At 44.5% G+C, this 26,333-nt stretch overlaps 1 protein-coding gene across 5 annotated transcripts in view; it reads right to left on the bottom strand.

Moving 5' to 3' along the window:
* Positions 1–26,333, bottom strand: part of FRMD5 (FERM domain containing 5) — a 141,768-nt gene that overhangs the window by 65,427 nt on the left and 50,008 nt on the right. For 2 of the 5 annotated variants that reach the window (XM_029575859.1, XM_029575860.1), the window contains 4 exons: positions 11,857–11,954; positions 6,771–6,894; positions 6,595–6,682; positions 2,207–2,295 (listed from right to left, as the gene is read on the bottom strand). In XM_029575859.1, coding sequence (XP_029431719.1) covers positions 2,207–2,295; positions 6,595–6,682; positions 6,771–6,894; positions 11,857–11,954 — 399 coding nt within the window. Of the gene's footprint in view, positions 1–2,206; positions 2,296–6,594; positions 6,683–6,770; positions 6,895–10,972; positions 11,013–11,828; positions 12,010–26,333 lie in introns of those variants that run through there. The other 3 variants (XM_029575861.1, XM_029575862.1, XM_029575863.1) reach the window with 3 other exon arrangements.

Here is a 26,333-nt window from a genome sequence, read left to right as displayed (position 1 = left end):
GAAAGTTCTTTTTCACTCAACACACAATTAAACTCTGGAATTTGTTGCCAGAGGATGTGGTTAGTGCAGTTAGTGTAGCTGAGTTTAAAAAAGGATTGGACAAGTTCTTGGAGAAGTCCATTACCTGCTATTAATTAAGTTGACTTAGAAAATAGCCACTGCTATTACTGGCAACGGTAGCATGGAATAGGCTTAGTTTGTGTACCTGCCAGGTTCTTATGGCCTGGATTGGCCACTGTTGGAAACAGGATGCTGGGCTTGATGGACCCTTGGTCTGACCCAGTATGGCATGTTCTTAAGTTCTTCTTATGTTCTTAACTTATGAAAAGGGAAAGCCTTCGCTAGCCTCCGCAAGACATCCATGACAGGCTCCACCCCTTTGTGATCAGTTTCCTCTTGAGGAACTTTAATCCTTAGTTTAATGATGGTGAACTCCAGTCCTCGAGTGCCACAAACAGGCCAGGTTTTCAGGATATCTACAATGAACATTCATGAGAAACATTTGTATACAATGTAGGCAGTGCATGCATATCTATCTCATGCACATTCATCGTGGATATCCTGAAAACCTCGCCTGTTTGTGGCACTCGAGGACTGTAGTTCACCATCACTGCCTTAGTTCCTTTAATACATGAGGGATTAGGAGCCACAATTCATCCTTCCTGAACAGATGGACTACAGTAGGCTCATCTCTCTGTCACATCTGAAGGATCTCTCGTAGACTCACCGTCCAGAGAATCCTCTCCCAGAACTTCAGTTCCGTCTGAATCCTTGGTATCCTACATGGAATTGCTACACTAGCTTCTCAGCCCCAACTCACGAAGGATACCCCCGGACCCCCTCTGCGGGTCCAATTTCCTAACCTTTGCCTCTCAGCCATACTGAGGGTGGGGTATTTCCTCCCTGCAGCCTTCCTAGTCAGGAAGGCCTTATGCAGAAGGAGAACAAGTTCAGTACAAAACATTTCTGCTCCCTCAAGGGGTCTTCAGGACCATCTGAGTCCTTCTGAGCATCATGGGGCTATGAATAACTGGGGATATTCGAAGTGGAGAATCCCCTTGCTCCCCCAGGCCCTTCATGTCATCCGCACCTGCCAATAAAATGGCTACCTTTCCCTTATATTCCACGAGGCCTGCGCAGGTTGCCCCAACTGGAATACTCTCCGTCCAGACACTGAAGAGCCAACCGTCTCAGAGCTGCCCACACCTCCAAAGACACATCATATGCAGATACCCGCTGAGCTTAACAGTGGCTGTGAATCTCTGCATGAGCAGCACTTTTTGCTGCATTTCACCGTCAACACTGTGCCAGAAGATTCAGCCGCATACGCTACTAACTTATTTTTGCCAACAGGCACACTCTGGACTCAAGAGGCTGTGGAACCGCTGAACCTCGATTTCAATGAAAAAGAAGTCGTCCCCCTGCCCACCCTGCTTTCCTAGTGCCAGCTCCTGCCACCTCAGTCAGCTACTCTCTTTTTTTTTTTTTTAACACAACTTTAATAAAGAAAAAAAAACAAATGTTCAGTACTTTCCTGAGCTAACTTGCTGCACTGAGCCACTGCTGGGGAGGAAGGGCTCTCTGGGGCAAAGAGGAAACTGGAACACCACCACCAGGTTTCTGAGTTCCCCCACCCAGATCCAGAGATGAGACTCTCAAGGCTTACCTGACTGAACTGGGGAAGATGGTCCTACCAGGTACCACACAACCACTTGGGAGTAAAGTCCTGGTGCAAAATCTCTTATTTTTTTTCCTACTCCAGACTGCAGGTTTTATACCTCTACTATCTGCTGAAGCCAGAGAAATATTGTAGCAGTGTCAGTAAAGCTTTACTTCTCTACCAGCAGATGGAGACAGAGAAGCAAAATCCATGTGTCTGGTTTGATCTGGGGTATGAACAGGAATGGGTAAGATATCAGGGAGGGGGGTGCATTCTCAGGACAGATAATGGGTAAGGTATCAGTGAGGACAGATAATATGTGAGGTATCAAGAAGGGGTGTGCTCCAAGAGCTGATTAGAATGCTCTCAGAACAAATAACAGTGGGTGAGATATCTCAGGACAGAGAAAGGTTAGGGTATCAGACAGCATGACAATAGTGGTTTGAATTCCTGGCAGGATGTGGCACTGGATTCTCAGATGGGTAAGATCCAGGTAGGTGGCAGAGATCTAGCAGAGGAGGCATTATAGAAAGGAGAATTACCCACCACTTGATGAAGTGTATCCTCTTGTTTCCTTGTAGAACGATAAAACCATAGGGCGTAAAGGCTAGAAATGCTGCATTCCCAGACACATCCTGCAAAAGAGAGGAACATAAGAACATAAGATTTGCCATACTGTGTCAGACCAAAAATCTATCAAACACACACAGTTCCTAACAGTGGTAAACAAATACTAATTTCTACAAACTCACTCACTCAAGATTCCAACTAACTGGTGACACTGAGCTCAGTTAAAAGAATTCGGATGCACTAACCTCAGGGGCTGGTTATGGCACTTACCAGTCCAGCAAATATCTCTTATTTCTACTACACTGTTAATCTTGCCTCTGTCTGTCTTACACTTTCTATTTATTGGTTGTCCCATTTCCCCATCCCCTGTTCATTGTAATTTTCCATTCCCATTACTTCATTGTTATTATGTAAACCGATATGATGTGCATTTTAATGTCGGTATAGAAAAACTGTTAAATAAATAAATGAAGTTACAGAAACAACACTCTTTGTTGTCTGATCTAAAGGACAAGTTAAAAGCAAGTACTAGCAGGCTTCACATCAAGAGTAAGCATTAAAGAAACCCAGTAGCCAGGTTGGTCTAACAAACTGTGCAGATTAGGAGGTTGAATGGATCTGTCTGGCAGGCTGGGTTTAACTAGTAGTAATGAACTTGTGCCGTAGAGCAGTGGTTCTCAACAGATGAGTTGCAAGGTCCTGTGAGGTGCGTGGCAGGGCTAGCAGATGGCTGCCTCCTTATCTGCCTGGGTGGGAGTTGGTTGACTTCTCTTACATTGGGCCTGATGGGAGGCTACTCTCACTTCCTTCTCTTCTTTCTGGCCCGGTGGGAGACTGTTTCCTCCTTCACCCAGATCAGAGCGAGACACTGCCAGCTCCTGCTGTTCTGGGCCTGATGGGAGGCTACTCTCACTTCCTTCTCTTCTTTCTGGCCCGGTGGGAGACTGTTTCCTCCTTCACCCAGATCAGAGCGAGACACTGCCAGCTCCTGCTGTTCTGGGCCTGATGGGAGGCTACTCTCACTTCCTTCTCTTCTTTCTGGCCCGGTGGGAGACTGTTTCCTCCTTCACCCAGATCAGAGCGAGACACTGCCAGCTCCTGCTGTTCTGGGCCTGATGGGAGGCTACTCTCACTTCCTTCTCTTCTTTCTGGCCCGGTGGGAGACTGTTTCCTCCTTCACCCAGATCAGAGCGAGACACTGCCAGCTCCTGCTCTTCTGGGCCTGATGGGAGGCTGCTCTCACTTCCTTCTCTTCTTTCTGGCCCGTTGGGAGTCTGTTTCCTCCTTCACCCAGATCAGAGCGAGACACTGCCAGCTCCTGCTGTTCTGGGCCTGATGGGAGGCTACTCTCACTTCCTTCTCTTCTTTCTGGCCCGGTGGGAGACTGTTTCCTCCTTCACCCAGATCAGAGCGAGACACTGCCAGCTCCTGCTGTTCTGGGCCTGATGGGAGGCTGCTCTCACTTCCTTCTCTTCTTTCTGGCCCGGTGGGAGACTGTTTCCTCCTTCACCCAGATCAGAGCGAGACACTGCCAGCTCCTGCTCTTCTGGGCCTGATGGGAGGCAGACTTTATCTTCCCCTGCTGAATCTGGCTGTGATGCTGCTAATGATCTCTGCACCCTGTGGATGGTGAAGAAAGGAGGTTGGGGATGCTGGGAAGATGAAGTGGAACAGAGAGGGAGTCTGGGGGCTGCTGAGCAGCAAGGGGTGAGAAACAGGGGGTCGGGAGAGTCAAGCAGGGGAGAGAGGGAGCGCAGGGAAGGGGATGAGGGGGTCAGGAATGCTGGGCCAGGGGTGTGAGTGTGAGCAGATGATAATATTTCTGTTTCTAGCTCTCCACTTTTGTACTGCATGCAGAGTGGCCTTTTCAGGCTTCCATTCCAGTTTTTGTCTCTACATTTGTAATTTGTGGTCTTTTATTCTGTATTTGGTGAAAGTCAGATCTGTATATGTGACTGAGGTGAGGTATTTTACTAGTAGGTAGAGAGATGTATCCGTCGTATTTGTTGCTCTCTTATATTCTCAATAAGATAATGCACTGGTTGTGCACTGCTGCCTTTTCATAGGGAGGGCTATTGCTGTTTGAGTTCTTGGAGTTAGTGTTGCGATGGTATGCTATACATGTGCTGAGTATTTTTTAAGGTTTTGTATCTTAGAATGTGCCTGGTAATAAGGGAGTTTGGCTTTCTGATACTGAGGTAGCGCCAGAATCAGAATATCTTTTTTATATGGTGAGTTTTATTTGAAATATCCCAGTTCTGCTCTGCATTCATGGTTTGAGGAAGGGGGTAGGTTCCTGTGGATGCAGAGTATATGTACATTTAGCCCCATGATGGACAAATGTTGAATGTATCATGCATGTAAGCAATATCTGCCAGGTGTGTCTCAGTAGAAAAAAGGACAAACTCGTGGGAAACAGAAAGCAAACTGAGGCAAACCCACAAACAATCTCAGCCTTGGAAAACGAGCCAACAGAGAGCAGCCCAAGGATAAATGAAGGTGGAAAGGAAAGAGATTCTGCATTCACATTGCAAGCAGTGTTGCTTTCCTCTGCACTTGGGATGCTTTTCCCCAGAGGAATCTCAAATGATTACTCTTAAGACTTGATTCTCTAATTGCCGTTTTATTTTATTTGGTACGAGTTTACCGTATATACTGTGATGAGTTGAGCCAGAGCGGAGTCTCTGTGCTGTAGAGCTCTGGGTGTTTCCAGGGTTACTTTGCAGGAAGGAAACTACATTTCCCAGGTGCCCTGGTAGTCAGCCTCAGGAAGGGTTGGGGGCAGGGAAACACAAGGGCGGTTTCTTCCTAGGGAGGGGCACTCTATCTGACATAAAGAGAGTAGCCCTCCAAAGAGAAGGAGAGAGGAGAGCTGGAGGGAAGGCAAGTAAGATCCAAAGCCTGAGGCATGGTGCCCAGGCAGACCTTTTCCAGTAAAAGCTAAGTCAGCTCTAACAGGGTTCCTTCACTTTTAATGTCTGTGTAACAAGTGGTATGCATAAGTGTCCTCAGCAGCGCCTTGAGGGTTAATTAGAGGGATTAGCTCCGGTGGCGTTGAAGAAGCTGAGGCAGGAAGGCTTATGTAAATGTGGGGAATGCTTATTGTGGGGTTTGGAACCAAGTATGAGTTAAAAAGGATGAATATAAAATGGTTTTAGGACTGTAGCAGGGAAAAGAGTTGTTTTACTTAATTAAGGCAGCTGGAGGAAAAGGGGTAATTAGGGCCTGGCCGCTGGCCTGAGGAGACGTCCTGCAGTGGGGGAGGTTTCAGTGCTAGGTTATGCTTGGGAGAAGGAGAATGTACTGGGGGAAAAACCTACTTTGCCCACAGGTTGTGCAGGGGGAGAAGCTGGGTTGGTAATGCTGGTTAAGTTGAGTGTTTTGCCTTTCTGTGGAGTTTGGTTTAATGAATACATTTCAGTGCATAAGAAGCTTCTGCCTGGATGTAATATGTTATGTTAAAGGGCTGCCCGGGAGGGGACCCTTACTCTAGGGAGAATGGGGGAAGTTTGGTCTCAGGGGCCTTCCCTTACCAGTGGTGCTGACCCATAGCCTCCTTGCCTTGTGGTTCTCCTCCACTCCTGTCTCGTGGGAGAAACTTCAGGAAGGGATCAGCTATAAAGGACTTTGTGGAAGCGGTCCCTGATAATTAGTCCCGAGCCCGGTCACCACGGCTGAGGACCTGCCACCAGGGGCGCCATCATGGCCACAATACTCATGTATAGGTCGAGAAATGTACTCCAGACAATAAGCACAAAAAAGCTGGCTCGACTTGTACACACTTAGTATACAGCATTGTGCACAGCCCCCGAAACTCACCCTAAGCCCCTGGTAGTCCGGGGGGGGGGGGGGGGCAGGAGCGATCTCCCGCTCCTGGGCTGTTGGCTGGCGGCCCCTTTGCCCCTACCATGTAACAGGGGCCAGCAGGCTTTGGGTGAGTCTTGGGGGGGGGGTTGGGGTTTGTTTGTTTTTACGAAATTCTGACATGGGGGAGGGAGGGAAGGACTGACAGAGCAGGGACATTTTCTTGAGACACTTTATTCCGCTTTTAAAAAATAACTTAAAAATATAATTTTTATTTATCGGTTTGTTTCTTGATGTGATTTCATAAGCCCCCTAGGTTTTACCCTCGACTTAACCATGGGTGACAGATAAATCCATGAGATTGACTTATTAATGAGTATATACGGAGGTTGTTGAGGGTGGTGGTGATGTGCTCGTTCGTTTGGCATATAATATGTCTTGTATTAGTATTCCATCATACCTGCTTTCAGGTCCAAGGGAATTGCAGGGTATCAAGAGCCAATACATAAATAAATCTGTTTTTCAGACACACAGCAGAGATGCTTCAGCTTGTTGCTCACCTTGCATGGATGCGGATCCACACCGTACGTCTCCAGGCTCTGCGCTTTTCTTAGGAAGCTCAGCTCAGCAGCAGCGGGAGTCAGGCCACTAGAAAATAAATGCCACAAGATTCTCTGTGAGGTCAGATTAGTGCCTTTACCACTGTGCCACCCTCACCCCGACCTCAGCACATTACCTGAGCTCTGCTTTGTGCATTTCTGCTATTTTCCTTTCCAGTTTTTCTGAATGCTTTGGGAAAAACTGGAACTTGGAGCTGTAACCTTCTGGGTGCTTACCCACGTCATAATCACCAATTTCAGCTGAAAAAAATATTGTAATATATTGCACATTGTTAAAAGTACAGAGGTAATCAAAACCAAACCATGATGTTAGGTGTCAAAACCCCAAAAGCTGACACTAAATGCTTGATACATGTCCATCAACCATAACACCAAACTGGCAATACCCCTCTCCCCTAACACCAGGCTGGCAACACCTCTCACTCCTGTCTCCAGGATGGCAGTAGCCCTCTCCCCTAACACCAGGCTGGCAACACCTCTCACTACTGTCTCCAGGATGGCAGTAGCCCTCTCCCCTAACACCAGGCTGGTAAAACCTCTCACTCCTGTCTCCAGGATGGCAGTAGCCCTCTCCCCTAACACCAGGCTGGCAACACCTCTCACTACTGTCTCTAGGATGGCAGTAGCCCTCTCCCCTAACACCAGGCTGGCAACACCTCTCACTCCTGTCTCTAGGATGGCGGTACCCCTCTCCCCTAACACCAGGCTGGCAACACCTCTCACTCCTGTCTCCAGGATGGCGGTACCCCTATCCCCTAACACCAGGCTGGCAACACCTCTCACGCCTATCTCCAGGATGGCAGTAGCCCTCTCCCCTAACACCAGGCTGAGAACACCTCTCACGCCTGTCTCTAGGATGGCAGTAGCCCTCTCCCCTAACACCAGGCTGGCAACACCTCTCACTCCTGTCTCTAGGATGGCAGTAGCCCTCTCCCCTAACACCAGGCTGGCAATACATAAGAACATAAGAAATTGCCATGCTGGGTCAGACCAAGGGTCCATCAAGCCCAGCATCCTGTTTCCAACAGAGGCCAAACCAGTAAAAAGTGTGCAAGAGGCGTAGTCATTGTTAAAAAATACCATTCTAGAAGCACAGTCCAGATGTATTCTACAAATTAAGAAAGGTAGAAAGAAGACAAAACGATTACCGGCATGATTAAAAGGGGAGGTGAAACAAGCTATTTTAACCAAAAGATCTTCATTCAAAATTGGAAGAAGGATCCAACAGAAGAAAATAGGATAATGCATAAACATTAGCAAGTTAAATGTAAGACATTGATAAGACAGGCTAAGAGAGAATTTGAAAAGAAGTTGGCCGTAGAGGCAAAAACTCACAGTAAAAACTTTTTTAAATATATCCGAAGCAGAAAGCCTGTGAGGGAGTCAGTTGGACGGTTAGCTGATCAAGGGGTTAAAGGGGCACTTAGAGAAGATAAGGCCATCGCGGAAAGAATAAATGATTTCTTTGCTTCGGTGTTTACTGACGAGGATGTTGGGGAGGTACCCATACTGGAGAAGGTTTTCATGGGTAATGATTCAGATGGACTGAATCAAATCATGGTGAACCTAGAAGATGTGGTAGACCTGATTGACAAACTGAAGAGTAGTAAATCACCTGGACCGGATGGTATACAACCCCAGAGTTCTGAAGGAACTAAAAAATGAAATTTCAGACCTATTGGTAAAAATTTGTAACCTATCATTAAAATCATCCATTGTACCTGAAGACTGGAGGATAGCAAATGTAACCCCAATATTTAAAAAGGGCTCAAGGGGTGATCTGGGAAACTACAGACCGGTTAGCCTGACTTCAGTGCCAGGAAAAATAGTGGAAAGTGTTCTAAACATGAAAATCACAGAACATATAGAAAGACATGGTTTAATGGAACAAAGTCAGCATGGCTTTACCAAAGGCAAGTCTTGCCTCACAAATCTGCTTCACTTTTTTGAAGGAGTTAATAAACATGTGGATAAAGGTGAACTGGTAGATGTAGTGTACTTGGATTTTCAGAAGGCATTTGACAAAGTTCCTCATGAGAGGCTTCTAGGAAAAGTAAAAAGTCATGGGATAGGTGGCGATGTCCTTTCGTGGATTGCAAACTGGCTAAAAGACAGGAAACAGAGTAGGATTAAATGGACAATTTTCTCAGTGGAAGGGAGTGGGCAGTGGAGTGCCTCAGGGATCTGTATTGGGACCCTTATTTTTCAATATATTTATAAATGATCTGGAAAGAAATATGAGTGAGATAATCAAATTTGCAGATGATACAAAATTGTTCAGAGTAGTTAAATCACAAGCAGATTGTGATAAATTTCAGGAAGACCTTGTAAGACTGGAAAATTGGGCATCAAAATGGCAGATGAAATTTAATGTGGATAAGTGCAAGGTGATGCATATAGGGAAAAATAACCCATGCTATAGTTACACAATGTTAGGTTCCATATTAGGTGCTACAACCCAAGAAATAGATCTAGGCGTCTTAGTGGGCAACACATTGAAATCGTCGGTTCAGTGTGCTGCGGCAGTCAAAAAAGCAAACAGAATGTTGGGAATTATTAGAAAGGGAATGGTGAATAAAACGGAAAATGTCATAATGCCTCTATATCGCTCCATGGTGAGACCGCACTTTGAATACTGTGTACAATTCTGGTCGCCGCATCTCAAAAAGATATAATTGAGATGGAGAAGATACAGAGAAGGGCTACCAAAATAAGGGGAATGGAACAGCTCCCCTATGAGGAAAGACTAAAGAGGTTAGGACTTTTCAGCTTGGAGAAGAGACGACTGAGGGGGGATATGATAGAGGTGTTTAAAATCATGAGAGGTCTAGAACGGGTAGATGTGAATCAGTTATTTAGTCTTTCACATAATAGAAGGACTAGGGGGCACTCCATGAAGTTAGTATGGGGCACATTTAAAACTAATCGGAGAAAGTTCATTTTACTCAACCCACAATTAAACTCTGGAATTTGTTGCCAGAGGATGTGGTTAGTGCAGTTAGTATAGCGGTGTTTAAAAAAGGATTGGATACGTTCTTGGAGGAGAAGTCCATTTACCTGCTATTAATTAAGTTGACTTAGAGAATAGCCACTGCCATTAGCAATGGTAACATGGAATAGACTTAGTGTTTGGGTAATTGCCAGGTTCTTATGGCCTGGATTGGCCACTGTTGGAAACAGGATGCTGGGCTTGATGGACCCTTGGTCTGACCCAGTAGGGCATGTTCTTATGTTCTTTGTTCTTATGGATGTTTCTGTTCTATTGTTACAGGATGTGGCTTCTTGTGGGTTCCAGTTCAGTTTTTATCTACATGTTTCTGTTTTTACTTTACTGCCTCTTTATTATGAGGGTCTGTGTGTTCTGCATGTGTGACTGCGGTGCAGTATTCTGCTAGCGTGCAGCTCCTATGTAGGGATCTATAGCAGCTTGACTTGTTCTGTTTTCCTAATAGGAGGTAGATTGGTGTTTAGGCAGTGTTGCCTTTTCATAGGTAGGGTTGTTACTGTTTGAATGCTTGCAGTTAGTGCTGTTTTGGTATGGAAGATTTACTATATTACAATTCAGTTTATTCCTGGCTTTCTGAGGGCCAACCACACACCTAACATTCATTACAATTGGCCTAATATCACATGGGTTGCAAGTGTCTTTTTTTGCAGGGCTTTTTGGTTGGCACCACACTACACAAATACAATATGCATGTTGTTGTGAATTTTACATCAGAAGACTTACTTTGAATGTCCTTTTTAATGCAAAATCTGTTGTTAAAAAGGTATAATCTTTAATTGGAGTGGCTGTAAAGTTTACCCTTGCGTCATCCTTGGTCACTCACTTAGACCCCCCAAAGCCATCATTATGCCATCTGAAGGTACACGTTTTGGAATTAGTCACTGTTGGGATACAGGATGCTGGGCTCCATGGACCCTTAGACTGACCCAGCATGGCCATGTAGCCAGCAGCGTTTTGTTGTAAAGAGTTAATTTTGTACAACAAAATGGCCCAGCAACATGGCTTACTGGCATTATTTTTAAATACCAGCAGGCATGGGAAGAGCATCTGGAGATCGCTCCTGTCCCATTTAGGGATTTTGAACCCACGGCAAATAAGATAGGTCTGGGAGGTATGAACTGTTAAAGACTGGTTCATTGGATGGAGCTAGTCTTTTTACATTGGGTAAGTGGGCCCAGTATAAAGACCAAGTGTGTGAAAAAGACTGTTTCTATTCTGTACTGGTTATTGGAAAAACAAAAATTAGGCTAAAAAGAAAAACAACAAAAAAAACCAGAAGAAGATTTTTAAAAAAAGGGACGTCTTCCTTACCATTCATGCTGTCTCTTTCCCATTAACAGGAGAGTGGATGCTGGGGACAGGGGAAACAGAAGGTTGTTTGTGGCAAGGATTAGACATGGAAATGGAGGCATTATATGAACGATGGATGGTGTGGACATGGAGGACTGGGGAAGGAGCTGGAAGGGATGGGAAACTAAGAGAAAGGAAAATGGAATGAGATGAAAGCTGAAAGAGATGAGAAAAGCTTGGAAGGAGTGAGAAGAAGAGATGAAAGCTGAGAATGAAGGAGAAAGAGACAGAATTTGGGTCCTAGGTGGTGGGCTAGTGGCAGTGGTAAGCAGTTGCACTATCACATAAACAGCTTCTTGACGCAGGCCACCCCCACACACACACTCATAGGACACATGCAAGGGAACATTGGTGGGGATTATAAAGCTGAATAGTTGACGTGGATGAGCAGATTAGACAGGCTAAAATGGTCTTTTTCTATGGAATATTTTAATCTGTTCAGTGTGGAGACCACGGAGACCTGTGGCCTAGCTAATCTTCATGTTTTTGAAGGCTGTTCCATTTCTGGCATTGTGAATGGGTCACTGAGTGCAGTTGCTGTTTGCCATATTTTAGCTCTTACTCTGTAGTGTTGTGTTCAGTTTCTCAATGGTGGAGCAAGCTCTCAGACTATTTCCAATCAGTTCCTGCCATGATTTGCATGACATGACCTCTAACCTACGCTGCTGCTACTACTACTTATTTTTATAGCACTATTAGATATATGCAGTGCTGTATTCTTATGCAACAAATGTAATTTGAAGCAGACCCCTTGGATGCCCCACAATACCTCTTTTCCAATCAAAGCTTCCCCTTGCAAGTAATGACTGACTCTCACCCCCGCACTGTCAGGAATTCAGTATTACCCTGCAGGATATAAGCAGCTAATAAGGCAGCGTCAGAAGTTTTGCAGAGCAGGCGTCCATGGTAAAGATCCCTCTTAATCTGAAGAAAGAGAAGGTACCTGTGAAATAAAGCAAAGGACAGGTGCTAAACCTTGAATCTATCACTATTAAAAAGACAAAGAATTTACTGCCGTCATAGGGAAGATGACGGATGTAGCTATGCAATCCACAGCAAAGACAGAGCTCAGTGAGACACACCACAGACAAGCCATGACAACATAGGACAGAGCTCAGTGAGACACATCATAGACAAGATGTCACACATTGTGTGGATATGGAGCTCAGCAACACATGATTCAGCTCAGCATGGAGATAAGCGCTCAGCGACATACACACATAGTGTGGAGATAGAGCTAAACGGAACATACACCCCAGCGTGGAGATGGAGCTCAGTGGCACATGATGGAGCTCAGTGATATATACACACAGCATGGAGATAAGTTCAGTGACACACCTGTAGCATGGAGATGGAGCTCAGCGGCACATACACACACGTGGAGATGGAGCTCAGCACACAAACACACACACACACACACACACACAACGTGGAGATGGAGCTAAACACACACACACAACGTGGAGATGGAGCTCAGCACACACACACACACACACAACGTGGAGATGGAGCTCAGCACACACACACGCACACAACGTGGAGATGGAGCTCAGCACACACACACGCACACAACGTGGAGATGGAGCTCAGCACACACACACGCACACAACGTGGAGATGGAGCTCAGCACACACACACGCACACAACGTGGAGATGGAGCTCAGCACACACACACGCACACAACGTGGAGATGGAGCTCAGCACACACACACGCACACAACGTGGAGATGGAGCTCAGCACACACACACGCACACAACGTGGAGATGGAGCTCAGCACACACACACGCACACAACGTGGAGATGGAGCTCAGCACACATACACGCACACAACGTGGAGATGGAGCTCAGCACACACACACACACAATGTGGAGATGGAGCTCAACACACACACACACACAATGTGGAGATGGAGCTCAGCACACACACACACACACACACACAACGTGGAGATGGAGCTTAGCACACACACACACACAATGTGGAGATGGAGCTCAACACACACACACACACAATGTGGAGATGGAGCTCAGCACACACACACACACACACACACACAACGTGGAGATGGAGCTTAGCACACACACACACACAACGTGGAGATGGAGCTCAGCACACACACACACACACACACACACACACACAACGTGGAGATGGAGCTCAGCACACACACACACACAACGTGGAGATGGAGCTCAGCACACACACACACACACACACAACGTGGAGATGGAGCTCAGCACACACACACACACACACACACACAACGTGGAGATGGAGCTCAGCACACACACACACAACGTGGAGATGGAGCTCAGCACACACACACAACGTGGAGATGGAGCTCAGCACATACACACACACAACGTGGAGATGGAGCTCAGCACACACACACACACACACACACACAACGTGGAGATGGAGCTCAGCACACACACACACACACAACGTGGAGATGGAGCTCAGCACACACACACACAACGTGGAGATGGAGCTCAGCACACACACACACACACACACACACACACAACGTGGAGATGGAGCTCAGCACACACACACACACACACACACACAACGTGGAGATGGAGCTCAGCACACACACACACACACACAACGTGGAGATGGAGCTCAGCACACACACACACACACACAACGTGGAGATGGAGCTCAGCACACACACACACACACACACACAACGTGGAGATGGAGCTCAGCACACACACACACACACACACACAACGTGGAGATGGAGCTCAGCACACACACACACACACACAACGTGGAGATGGAGCTCAGCACACACACACACACACACACACACAACGTGGAGATGGAGCTCAGCACACACACACACACACAACGTGGAGATGGAGCTCAGCACACACACACACACACAACGTGGAGATGGAGCTCAGCACACACACACACACACACACACAACGTGGAGATGGAGCTCAGCACACACACACACACACACACACAAGGTGGAGATGGAGCTCAGCACACACACACACACACACACACATAGCGTGGAGATGGAGCTCAGCACACACACACACACATAGCGTGGAGATGGAGCACAGCACACGCACACACACATAGCGTGGAGATGGAGCTCAGCACAGCACACGCACACATAGCGTGGAGATGGAGCTCAGCACAGCAAACGCACACATAGCGTGGAGATGGAGCTCAGCACAGCAAACGCACACACAGAGCATGGAAATGGAGCTCAGCACAGCACACACAGGTTTCAGACACAGGTGTTTCTGAGAGTACTATTTTGTTGATATTTGTGTATGGAAACAGGGATTTATTTATTTATTTAAAAACTCTTCTATACCGTCGTTAAGTTAATTCACCATCACAACGGTTTACAGAAAGGCACAATAAGGAGAAACTATAATTGGTATTGATTACAAATTATACATGTGCCAACAAAGAACGGTAACATTTTAATAAGAGACTTATATGTCGGTTGAAAAACTGTCAAGCGGTTCAAATCTAGCGTTAATATGCAATTGGAGATATTAGAGGAAAAAAAATGATTACTTGGTGTATCCTTATCTTTCATCTGTTTTCCTCCTTCTCTTTGTCTTTATAAAAAGCTTGTTTAAAAAGCCAGGTTTTCAGATTAGTTTTAAATAGTTTCAAATTTCTCTGCAGCCTTATTTCGAGTGGCATGGAGTTCCATAGAACAGGTCCAGCCAGCGACAGTGCTCTCTCCCTTACCTGAGTGAGATGTGCTGATGTAACAGAAGGAACAGTTAGTAGAGCTTTATTAGCAGATCTCAGGTTTCTGTGTGGTACATGTACGCGCAGTGCTCTCTCCCTTACCTGAGTGAGATGTGCTGATGTAACAGAAGGAATAGTTAGTAGAGCTTTATTAGCAGTACTCAGGTTTCTGTGTGGTACATGTACGCGCAGTGCTCTCTCCCTTACCTGAGTGAGATGTGCTGATGTAACAGAAGGAACAGTTAGTAGAGCTTTATTAGCAGTACTCAGGTTTCTGTGTGGTACATGTACGCGCAGTGCTCTCTCCCTTACCTGAGTGAGATGTGCTGATGTAACAGAAGGAAAGGTTAGTAGAGCTTTATTAGCAGTACTCAGGTTTCTGTGTGGTACATGTACACGCAGTGCTCTCTCCCTTACCTGAGTGAGATGTGCTGATGTAACAGAAGGAACAGTTAGTAGAGCTTTATTAGCAGATCTCAGGTTTCTGTGTGGTACATGTACGCGCAGTGCTCTCTCCCTTACCTGAGTGAGATGTGCTGATGTAACAGAAGGAACAGTTAGTAGAGCTTTATTAGCAGATCTCAGGTTTCTGTGTGGTACATGTACGCGCAGTGCGCTCTCCCTTACCTGAGTGAGATGTGCTGATGTAACAGAAGGAACAGTTAGTAGAGCTTTATTAGCAGATCTCAGGTTTCTGTGTGGTACATGTACGCGCAGTGCTCTCTCCCTTACCTGAGTGAGATGTGCTGATGTAACAGAAGGAACAGTTAGTAGAGCTTTATTAGCAGTACTCAGGTTTCTGTGTGGTACATGAACGCGCAGTGCTCTCTCCCTTACCTGAGTGAGATGTGCTGATGTAACAGAAGGAACAGTTAGTAGAGCTTTATTAGCAGATCTCAGGTTTCTGTGTGGTACATGTACGCGCAGTGCTCTCTCCCTTACCTGAGTGAGAAGTGCTGATGTAACAGAAGGAACAGTTAGTAGAGCTTTATTAGCAGTACTCAGGTTTCTGTGTGGTACATGTACGCGCAGTGCTCTCTCCCTTACCTGAGTGAGATGTGCTGATGTAACAGAAGGAACAGTTAGTAGAGCTTTATTAGCAGATCTCAGGTTTCTGTGTGGTACATGTACGCGCAGTGCTCTCTCCCTTACCTGAGTGAGATGTGCTGATGTAACAGAAGGAACAGTTAGTAGAGCTTTATTAGCAGATCTCAGGTTTCTGTGTGGTATATGTACGCGCAGTGCTCTCTCCCTTACCTGAGTAAGATGTGCTGATGTAACAGAAGGAACAGTTAGTAGAGCTTTGTTGGCTGATCTCAGGTTTCTGTGTGGTACGTGTACGCGCAGTGCTGTGTTGAGCCAGTCGGCCTTTTCATCGTGGATTAGTTTATGAATTATACACAGTGCTTTGTATTGTATTCTTTGTTCAACTGGTAGCCAGTGTAGTTCAGCAAGCGTCCCTGTAATGTGATCTCTTTTCTTTTTGCCAGTCAATATTCTAGCAGCGGAATTTTGCAATATTTGAAGTAGTCTAATGGTAACTTGAGGTAGCCCTAATAGCAGAGAGTTACAGTAATCTGTGCTTGTGAATATCATTGCTTGTAGGACTGTGCGAAAATTATTCAGTGTTAGCAGGGGTTTCAGTCTTCTAAGGACCATTAATTTGGCGTAACCTTCTTTTAATTTCTGTGAAATGTGTTGTTTCATGTTAAGCTCAGGGTCAATTATAACCCCTAGATTCTGTACTTTTATTGCTAACTCTACGGTTTGATTATTTTTGATTGCGATTGTAGGTTGTGTAAGGTGTATATTTTTTCGTTCTAGGTGTAAGAATTCAGATTTATCAATGTTTATTACCAGTTCCATTTGGTTTAGGAGGAGTTTGATTATTTCAAGATACATATTAAGCCAGTTTCATAGTTTCTTTGATTGTGTTTACGATGGGTAACAGTAGTGTATGTCGTCCGCGTATATGTAGTGTATTATTCCAAGTCCAGCGAGTAGGTGACATACTGGGAGGAGGTAAATGTTAAGAGTGTTGCAGACAGGGCTGAACCCTGTGGGACTCCTGTTTGTAGTTTAACTTTGTCTGATAGTGTGTTTTTGATTTGTACTTGGAAAAATCTGTTTTAAGTATGACTCAAACCAATTTGTTGTTTTGTTATTGAGTCCTATTTCCTTTAGTCTAGGGATGCCATCTCTATAACGGCTTGTCCACCTGGTTCAGGCCAGGTTTTATCTCACTGTATGCATGGCCACATGTGACTGGTTTCTCTAAGAAAAACTAGACTATCTCTATGCATGCAAAAGGGTAACAGCTGGTAGCTCAATATGTACACAGAACTTCAATTTAATATTTAAGGTGTGTCTGGCTGTTTTTCAAATCCAGGTCATCTGAAACAGGTTAAGCCTTCTTCTGTTCCATTGCTTTTAAGAATTTTTAACATAGTAACACAAAAAACCCTTAACGTCCATCCAGTCTACCCAGGATTCACCCCAGCTGCCAGCCACTAAATACTTGTAAGATCTCTCTCCTTTATCCAGGCCATTTTTTGTTCCTCTTCGGTTCTCTATAAGGACATAAGAATTGCAATGCTGGATCACACCAAGATCCATCAAATCCAACATCCTCTCTCCAACAGTAGCCGGTCCAGATCACAAGTACCTGGCAGATCCCATAAAGTTGATCTAATTCTTCTTACTCACTCCCAGGGATTGCAATAGCTTTCTTTAGTACATCTGGCTAATAATGTGTTATGGACTTTTCCTCCAGGAACTGGTCCAAAACTCTTTTAAACCACGCTATAAGTTAATAAAATATTTGTTTTACTGAATGTGGGTATATAAAGTGCTTTGTCAGTAAATAAACTATTCTAAGTGCATCCATAAAATTCCACTCACCAAACTGAAATCTCCGTTCAGCTAACAAAGGTCTACTAAAAATTCCACCTGCTCGCCACAAACAACTCACCTCAACTCGGAAGAGAGCCATTTCCCTAGGAAGCCCCGAACTCTGGAGCACCCTCCCAACCTAACTGAGAACACAGCAAAACTTAAAAACCTTCAAAAAAGAACTAAAAACTTGGATGTTCACCAAAGCCTACCAAAACGCCCAATGACTCTGTTATAATTTCCCTCCCTGCCAGCCCATATAAACATACAGAACCAATACAAAGCACGAAATTTAACCTGTACAGTTTAACAACTACCTATGCTTATAACGACTACAATAACAATGTTAACAAGCACGTGAATTTATTTATTTTTATTTATTTTATTTAACATTTTTATATACCGAAATTCATGTAGCAATGTTACATATCACTTCGGTTTACATTATAACATTAACAAGCATGTAAGAATGCGATTACATCGAACAGGGAGATAAACTTGGATCAACTTCTGAAAACTGCTCTTAAACATCAATACTTTGTAAACCGTTGTGATGGCGAAACCGAACGATGGTATATAAAACTCGATAAATATACTCATGTCCTCTGGCAAAAGATTCCACAGGTTGATAGTACACTGAATGAAAAAGTACTTTCTACTATTACTATTTATCATTTCCTTTTTTTTTTTATATTGACAATTTTTATTTTATCAAATACTGTAAAACTACAGAGCGAAAATACAATTGAAACATTTATTATAACATCAAGTTTCAGATAAGTTCTAGAATTTCGCTAATATAAAGAATTACTGGCAAAGGGTGTATCAGGATCTGAAACCCACCTCCCCTAAAGCTCTGGCTTTCCCCGATGTTATTGTGCCCCTCCCCATACCCTCCCCCCCTCCCATTTTCCCCCAAGTCTAGCACTCTATCCCACTGAGCACCTTTCGATAATTAAGGTGATGATATATAATAACTATACCTTATCAGAACTGTGTATGATTGGCTTCATTAAAGACCAGATTCTATAAAACTTTGGTAAGGAGTCTCTCCTTATTGCTGTCAATTTTTCCATCAGATATATATGTCGTATCTTTGTGAGCAATTGCGTACGATTCGGTATACCATTGGACTTCCATTGGGCAGCCACCAACAATCTGGCTGCGGTCACCACATACGTGAACAGTGCCTGCTGCGTATCTGAGAGTACCGCATACGAGAACCCCAGCAGCCAGATTTCAGCCAGAAGCGGAACCTGAACCCGTAGGACACCAGCCAACAACCGCTGGCAATCCCGCCAAAAGATTCGTATACGCGGGCAATGCCACCACATATGGATAAAGGAGCCCAACTGGGAGCATTGTTGTCAACACAAAGCAGAGCTACCAGGGAACCAATGTGCTATTCTGGCCGGGGAGTAATGCCAAAGATACAAAAGCTTGTACCGATTCTCCATCATAGCCACAGACATTGAGGTCTGTCCTAAGTATCGAAAACATTCTTCCCATTTACCCCAGTCCCAGGTAAATCCCAAGCCTGTCTTCCAGGCTGTCAAATGAGTGGCTGCTTGAGAGTTCCCTCCCACCAACAACTGACAGACCTTAGAGATAGCTTTCTGCAATTTGCCTGCCAAAATGCAGTAACCCTCGAAGAGAGCGCATCCCTGTTGCAAATCGGAAGTAAACCCCCTGGTGGAGAGAAAATGCCGTAGCTGGGCATAGGCTAAAAAATCTATAGGTGGTAAGCCAAAAGTATGTTGTAACTGCACAAAGGGTACCATCCCCGCCCACCACACCTGTCCCAAGCAGGTGAGGCCTCTCTCTTCCCAACACTGAAAGACCTTGTTGATTTGACCAGTGGCAAATTCCTGCATATACCGTATTGGGGAGCGGGCCGAATATATCTTATTACCTACAAGCTGCTGTCTCCGCGTTTCGAGATAATATGGGTGCTCTGTATAGTCGGTGGGAAGTTTAAAATATTGCTATGTGAAGGCCCGCTCTTCCAAAACAGAGAGTATTTTGGAAGATCACCCACCCAGACCTTCTCGATCTCCACCCATTGCTTGGTGGAACCTAATTCATGATAATCACATGCTTAAGTTGAGACATGACATAATAGTGCATTAAGGAGGGCAGGCCCACCCCACATTCCTTCCTGGTCCTGCAAAGCACCGCCTTAGCGACCCGAGGGGGGTCTCTGGCTCCAGAAGAAAAAGAACAAATTTCCACTGCAGCGGTTTCAGTTCATGGGTCGGTAGCAGGCATGGAAGGGCCTGAAAGAGGTATCCCATTCTGGGCAAAATATTCATTTTGATGGCATTAATCCTTCCAACACGACTCAAAAAAGAACAAAAATAATTTCCACCACAACCAAATCAACAATAGAAAAGGAAATATCAATCTACATGCCGTTTCCCAGTTAAGCTGGTTGTCAATTTTTGATTTTCAATTTTTCTGTTTTTTATTTTTTATTTTTTATCTTTTATCTTTAATCTTTAGCCGCATCAGCAAGCCTGTCGGCGTGCTTTCTTATGATATTTCAAACGAAAGCCGCCCGGACTTCTAATCATTTGCGGCAGTCTTTGGTAGTCTTGTTGTTGTATTCTTATATTATTATAACTGTTCATTAAATCTTCACTGGTTTTACAAGAGTAAAATGTGCTAATGCAACAGAGCTCGATCCTCGTCGGGCGTATTTTGACAAAGTCAGATGTTACTTCAATGTTAGCTCAACAACCGGCCGAAGTTTCGCAGCTTATGCTGCTTCATCAGGAGCTTGGAATATAACGTTCTTTGTCAAAAGGCAAATGTCTCTATTGAAAAATAATACATACATAGTGATTTAAATGTTTAAAAATAAGATAAATCAACCACTTATCTGGTATCGGCAACAACTCAGACCTTCAAACAGGACGACTTCGTCTCATGACATCTTGGAATGAACAGAGACCATTTTGGCCTCAGACGCAGATATTTAAGTCACCACTAACCAATCAGGACTACATACGTCAGCACCATGAGTGACATCACTATCAAGTTTGTTCTAAACGAGAACTGAGGTAATGTGACGTCAGTATCAAGGTAGCGTTCACAAAAAAACATTGAGTTCTGTTTCAGAATTCAGACCATTCGGATGTAGGGTGTCCAAATAATGGATCCATCGTTGTTCGGCTCGCAAAAGCTGTTTGTTGAGATCACCGCCGCGCCAGTGAGGGAATATCTGCTCTAAGACACAGACCTGTAAATCTTCAAAGCTATGTTTTTTGTTAAGACAATGTGATACAATTGGTGCCGTTTCACGTTGTGTAACCAAACTTGAGCGATGCTCAATAATGCGGGTCCGGAGTTGTCTAATCGTTTTGCCAATGTATGTCATCTTGCAGGGGCATTGTATTGTATAAATCACACCTGCAGATCTACATGTGGTATTGTATTTTAATGGAACTGACAATGGTGGATTCTGAAATTCAATAGCAGTAGTCACCAGCATGTTTGCACAGACAGAGCAAGTTCCACAAGTGGTATGTGAACCAGTAGTAGATCGTTGTAAAGGGATAGTCGAATCTGAGTGTACAAGTTGATCCTTAAGATTGGAACCACGTGTGTATGTAAATCTTGGTCGAGACTGGAGTTCACCATGATGTTGCAAAATTTGCCAGTTTTGATGAATCAGGTTCTTGAAAATCGGTGCCATTGGTGAAAAAGGTACCACACATGTGAGTACATCATCTTCAATTTGTCTGTCTTTGGGAAGAAACAACCAGTCTCTGTTGGTATATTTAGCTCTGAGAAAGGCCCGCCACACACACCTCTTAGGGTAACCCCTCTGTATAAACCGATCACTCAAGATTTTGGCTTGTTTAATAAAATCTTCTTGAGAAGAGCATAGACGACGAATTCTGAAAAATTGTCCAACTGGTAAATTTTCTTTAAGCCGTCTCGGATGGGCACTACTAAAGTGTAGGAACGTGTTGCTACTAACTGGTTTCCTATATACTGAAGTGTTAAAACCACTCGATGTCTTCACAATAGTGATATCCAAAAATGTAATGCTCTCTTCTTGAAAACAAGCTGTAAAATGTAAACAGTGATTACATGAATTTAACCAAATCACAAAATCTGCAAATAATTCTCTTGTCCCCCGCCATAGAATAAAGATGTCGTCTATATATCGACGCCATGTGAAAATATTTTGAAAGAATGGTTGATTTTCAGAGATCCATTTACGTTCAAAGACACCCATGTATAGGTTAGCTAAATCCGGGGCCATGGTGGCACCCATCGCGGTTCCACACACCTGTTGAAAAAAATTTTTTTCATAGGCAAAGTAGTTTTTAGTTAAGGCAATTGTTAGCAGAGATTTCAAAAAATGAGACGGTATACGCTGAGGGCGAATTCTAGATTCAAAATGCAACATTGCAATCTCAATCATCTCATCCTGTGGTATAGATGTGTAAAGGGACTCGACGTCTAAAGTGACCAAATAAAGGTCACTAGTGTCACACTGAAGATTTTCCAAGAAAGTAATCATGTGTTGGGAGTCTCGAACGAAGGAAGGTAGATTTGGTACATGGGGGGCTAGAAATGCATCTATAAACTGGGATAGAGGTTCCAGGAGCGAATTCCTACTGGACACAATTGGTCTCCCTGGAGGGTTGTCCACATTTTTGTGGATCTTGGGTAAAAGATAGAACAATGGAACCATCGAGTGTTTTTTTATCAGAAAGTTTTTTTCTTTCGCAGTAAGGAAACCAGCATTTTCACCTTCTAATACTAGCTCCTCAATTTCTTGTAAAAGAGCCTGAGTCGGATGGTGCTGACGTATGTAGTCCTGATTGGTTAGTGGTGACTTAAATATCTGCGTCTGAGGCCAAAATGGTCTCTGTTCATTCCAAGATGTCATGAGACGAAGTCGTCCTGTTTGAAGGTCTGAGTTGTTGCCGATACCAGATAAGTGGTTGATTTATCTTATTTTTAAACATTTAAATCACTATGTATGTATTATTTTTCAATAGAGACATTTGCCTTTTGACAAAGAACGTTATATTCCAAGCTCCTGATGAAGCAGCATAAGCTGCGAAACTTCGGCCGGTTGTTGAGCTAACATTGAAGTAACATCTGACTTTGTCAAAATACGCCCGACGAGGATCGAGCTCTGTTGCATTAGCACATTTTACTCTTGTAAAACCAGTGAAGATTTAATGAACAGTTATAATAATATAAGAATACAACAACAAGACTACCAAAGACTGCCGCAAATGATTAGAAGTCCGGGCGGCTTTCGTTTGAAATATCATAAGAAAGCACGCCGACAGGCTTGCTGATGCGGCTAAAGATTAAAGATAAAAGATAAAAAATAAAAAATAAAAAACAGAAAAATTGAAAATCAAAAATTGACAACCAGCTTAACTGGGAAACGGCATGTAGATTGATATTTCCTTTTCTATTATTAATCCTTCCAAACCATGATAGCGGTAAACGCTGCCATTTGTCCAATTCGCCAATCAGACTACGCACCAGGGGTTGATAATTTTGCTGCACTAAAGCATTCAAGGTTCAAGCCTAAATTGATGCCCAGATACCGAATAGGGCCCTTCATCCAGCAGAAAGGAAATTTCCGTTTCCCTTCCCTCTCTAAGGCAATGGGGAGATTTACCGGTAAAATCTCTGACTTATCTAGGTTTATCCGAAACCCAGAAAGGTGCCCATACTTTTTCAATTGGGTCTCAATCGCTGTCAGAGACATAAATGGTTGAGTTAAAGAAAAAATAATATAGTCTGCATAGAGCGATATTTTATACTGTTTAGAGCAGGGGTGGGCAATTCCGGTCCTCGAGGTCTGCAAACCAGTCGGGTTTTCAGGATATCCTTAATGAATATGCATGAGAGAGACCTGCATACACACTGCCTCAGTTGTATGCAAATCTATTTCATGCATATTCATTAGGGGTATCCTGAAAACCTGACTGGTTTGCAGCCCTCGGACCGGACTTGCCCACCCCTGGTTTAGAGCCTATCGGGATCCCATACACCTCTGGGGCCTGACATATCGCCGCCGCCAGGGGTTCCAGGCTGAGGGCAAACAGCAGTGACAATGGACACCCCTGCTGTGTCCCACGCTGAATCGGGAAGTGCTTAGTATAGCTAGTATTAATTTTTAAGCATGCTAGTGGTTCCAGATACAGTTTCTTGACCCATGTTGAAAAAGATCCCCCCCACCCCCAAGCCTCCCTTTTCCAGGAACGCAAACAAAAAAGGCCACTAGACCCTGTCAAAGGCCTTTTCAGCATCGATAGTCAAAAATACTGCCACATTGATCAATTTGATTTATAGTTCTAAATTAGAGGGCAATTTCCGAATATTATCTGCCATCGTCCAGCCCGGCAAAAAGCCAGCTTGATCCGCATGGATAAGCCCGTCTATTCTCCCACACAAGCGAAAGGCCAAAACTTTGGCCAATAGTTTCAAATCAAAATTAATTAACAAAATAGGCTTATAACAGGCACAATTCATAGGGTCCTTCCCCAGCTTAGGGATAATTGTAATACCCGCCACATTCCCATAAGGTAACAAAATACCCCCTCCCAAATTTGGTTGAACATTCGTGCCAAAGGGCCTCGTAAAATGGACCTATACTTTTTATAAAAAAGGGGACTGAAACAGTCTAATCCCGGGGATTTTCCGGATTTTAAATCTTCTATTGCCCAGTTTACCTCTAACTCAAGAGATTGGTTTTCCCATTAAAACCTGATCCTGGTCAGATAAAGTAGGCAAATCAATCTCTGCCAAATAGGAGGAAATTTCCGTGTTTGCCAGCCTTTCCTCCAGGGTATATAATTCCTCATAAAAGGTTTGAAACTGGGTACGAATGGCCTCTGAGTCCAGTAGCATAACACCCGAACTATCTTTTATGTGAGATATCAACGCCTTAAGCTGCTTAGCGTGGAGCCATCATGCCAGAAGTCTGCTATTTTTGTCCCCGAATTCATAATATTGTTGTTTCATAATATCCAATCTGTGAGCTATTTCCACCATATCCAATGCAGCTATCTCCTCTCTTTTCCTAATCAGGAGCCCCACCCGTACAGACCCTGGATTCTGTTTATGGCGGCGTTCCAGGCCAGCCAACTCTATAAGTAAACCTGCTCGTTTCTTATTTAGTTGTTTTTTTTATGATAGGTACCCAGACCTATCAGTTGACCCCGCAGGACCACTTTCATACCTTCCCACACGGAAATGAGTGATAACTCTACTTTCCCATTCAGCCTAAAGTAATCCTCCAGTACATCGCCCATGCATTCTTGATAGACCTTAATTTTTAAAAGATAATCTCCAAACGTTTGGTCCAAATCCCCAGATAACCAGTCTCCCGTCCATATAATTGGAGCATGATCTGACCAAGTTATATACTCAATATCAGTAAGTACCCATTCTAGCAATCAAATCCTTGGAGATTAAGAAAAAATCAATGCGCGTAAATGAATTGTGAGGATGGGAATAGAAAGTATAATTTCTACTATGTGGATAGTGTAGGTGCCATATATCCACTAAGTGCCTAGCTTTCATCAATTGTTTTAATGCTTTCCTGGCACTTCCTTTACCATGAAGGGATTGTGACGAGGTATCCAGTCTACGGTTAGGAGCTACATTAAAATCCTCTCCAATGACCACGCTGGCCTCCGGATAGTCCTCTATCCGTTGCCTCACCTCCCTGAGTATTTCCACCTGCATAGACGGGCACAATAGACATTCACTAACACCAGCTGCAAATTCTGTAGGGCTATGTGCAATATCAAAATCTAACCTGGGGGATCCAAGATGGCCACACATAGAGTGTAGGAGTGGAGTTCTTGTTATGATAACATGTGTTTTGTGGATCCTTGGGTGCTGTGGAGATGACCATGGGGAGGAGCCTCGTGAGGAGTCACAGCACTGGGCTAGACTCGTACACACAAAACACAGGATAGTTCTTTATTGTACAGCTTGAAGATCTCCACCAGAGGTGGCAGTAGTGAGGCAGTCTGTGGTTGTATTCTCAGGGACCTCGGCAGAGGGAGCCCTTCTTGATGACGTCAGGAGGTTCCGCAGCAGGTCTCCCAGCGAGGAGATACTGTGTATGAGAGAGACTGAGAGAGGACTCACTAGATATAGCTGTTGGTATGCGATTCCACCAGGTATGTTGTAGAATATACAGGCACCAAGGCAGGGAGAGCAGGCCCTCGAGGAGTGAGTACCTGTTCCCTATAAGGCACCTGAAATAAAGCAAGAGGACCCCCGAGGAGCAGGTACCCAGGTTAGTGATTACCCAGAAGGGCAGAGAGAGAGAGCTTCCTGCGGCAGCACGAAAGCGGCAGAGTACCATAGACTCCTTGCTAACTCAGGGAGCTAGCAAATGAGTAAAGGTAATATACCTGGATGGCGTGACATCAGCATGAGGGAATGCCCTCGAGGTTCGTGCCAAGGGTGGTACAAAGACGTGGGTTGCGTGCGCGCACCCTAGTAGGGACCTGGGAGGAGCAATGGCGGGAGGCTGCACCATAGCCGTTCTGGGGACGCCAGAGAGGTCAGCTTGACGACCCTGCGGTAGCCATCTTTCCCAGGTAAGCGGGAGGAGCCATGAATAAGGTGAGGCAAACGGGGCGAAGCCATCGAGGAGTGACTGACACAACAGTTCTCTCCTCTGCAAGTTTGAA

The sequence above is a fragment of the Rhinatrema bivittatum genome, chromosome 13 (genome assembly GCF_901001135.1).
Source record: "Rhinatrema bivittatum chromosome 13, aRhiBiv1.1, whole genome shotgun sequence".
NCBI lineage: Eukaryota > Metazoa > Chordata > Amphibia > Gymnophiona > Rhinatrematidae > Rhinatrema > Rhinatrema bivittatum.
This window is presented reverse-complemented; position numbering and strand designations above follow the sequence as displayed.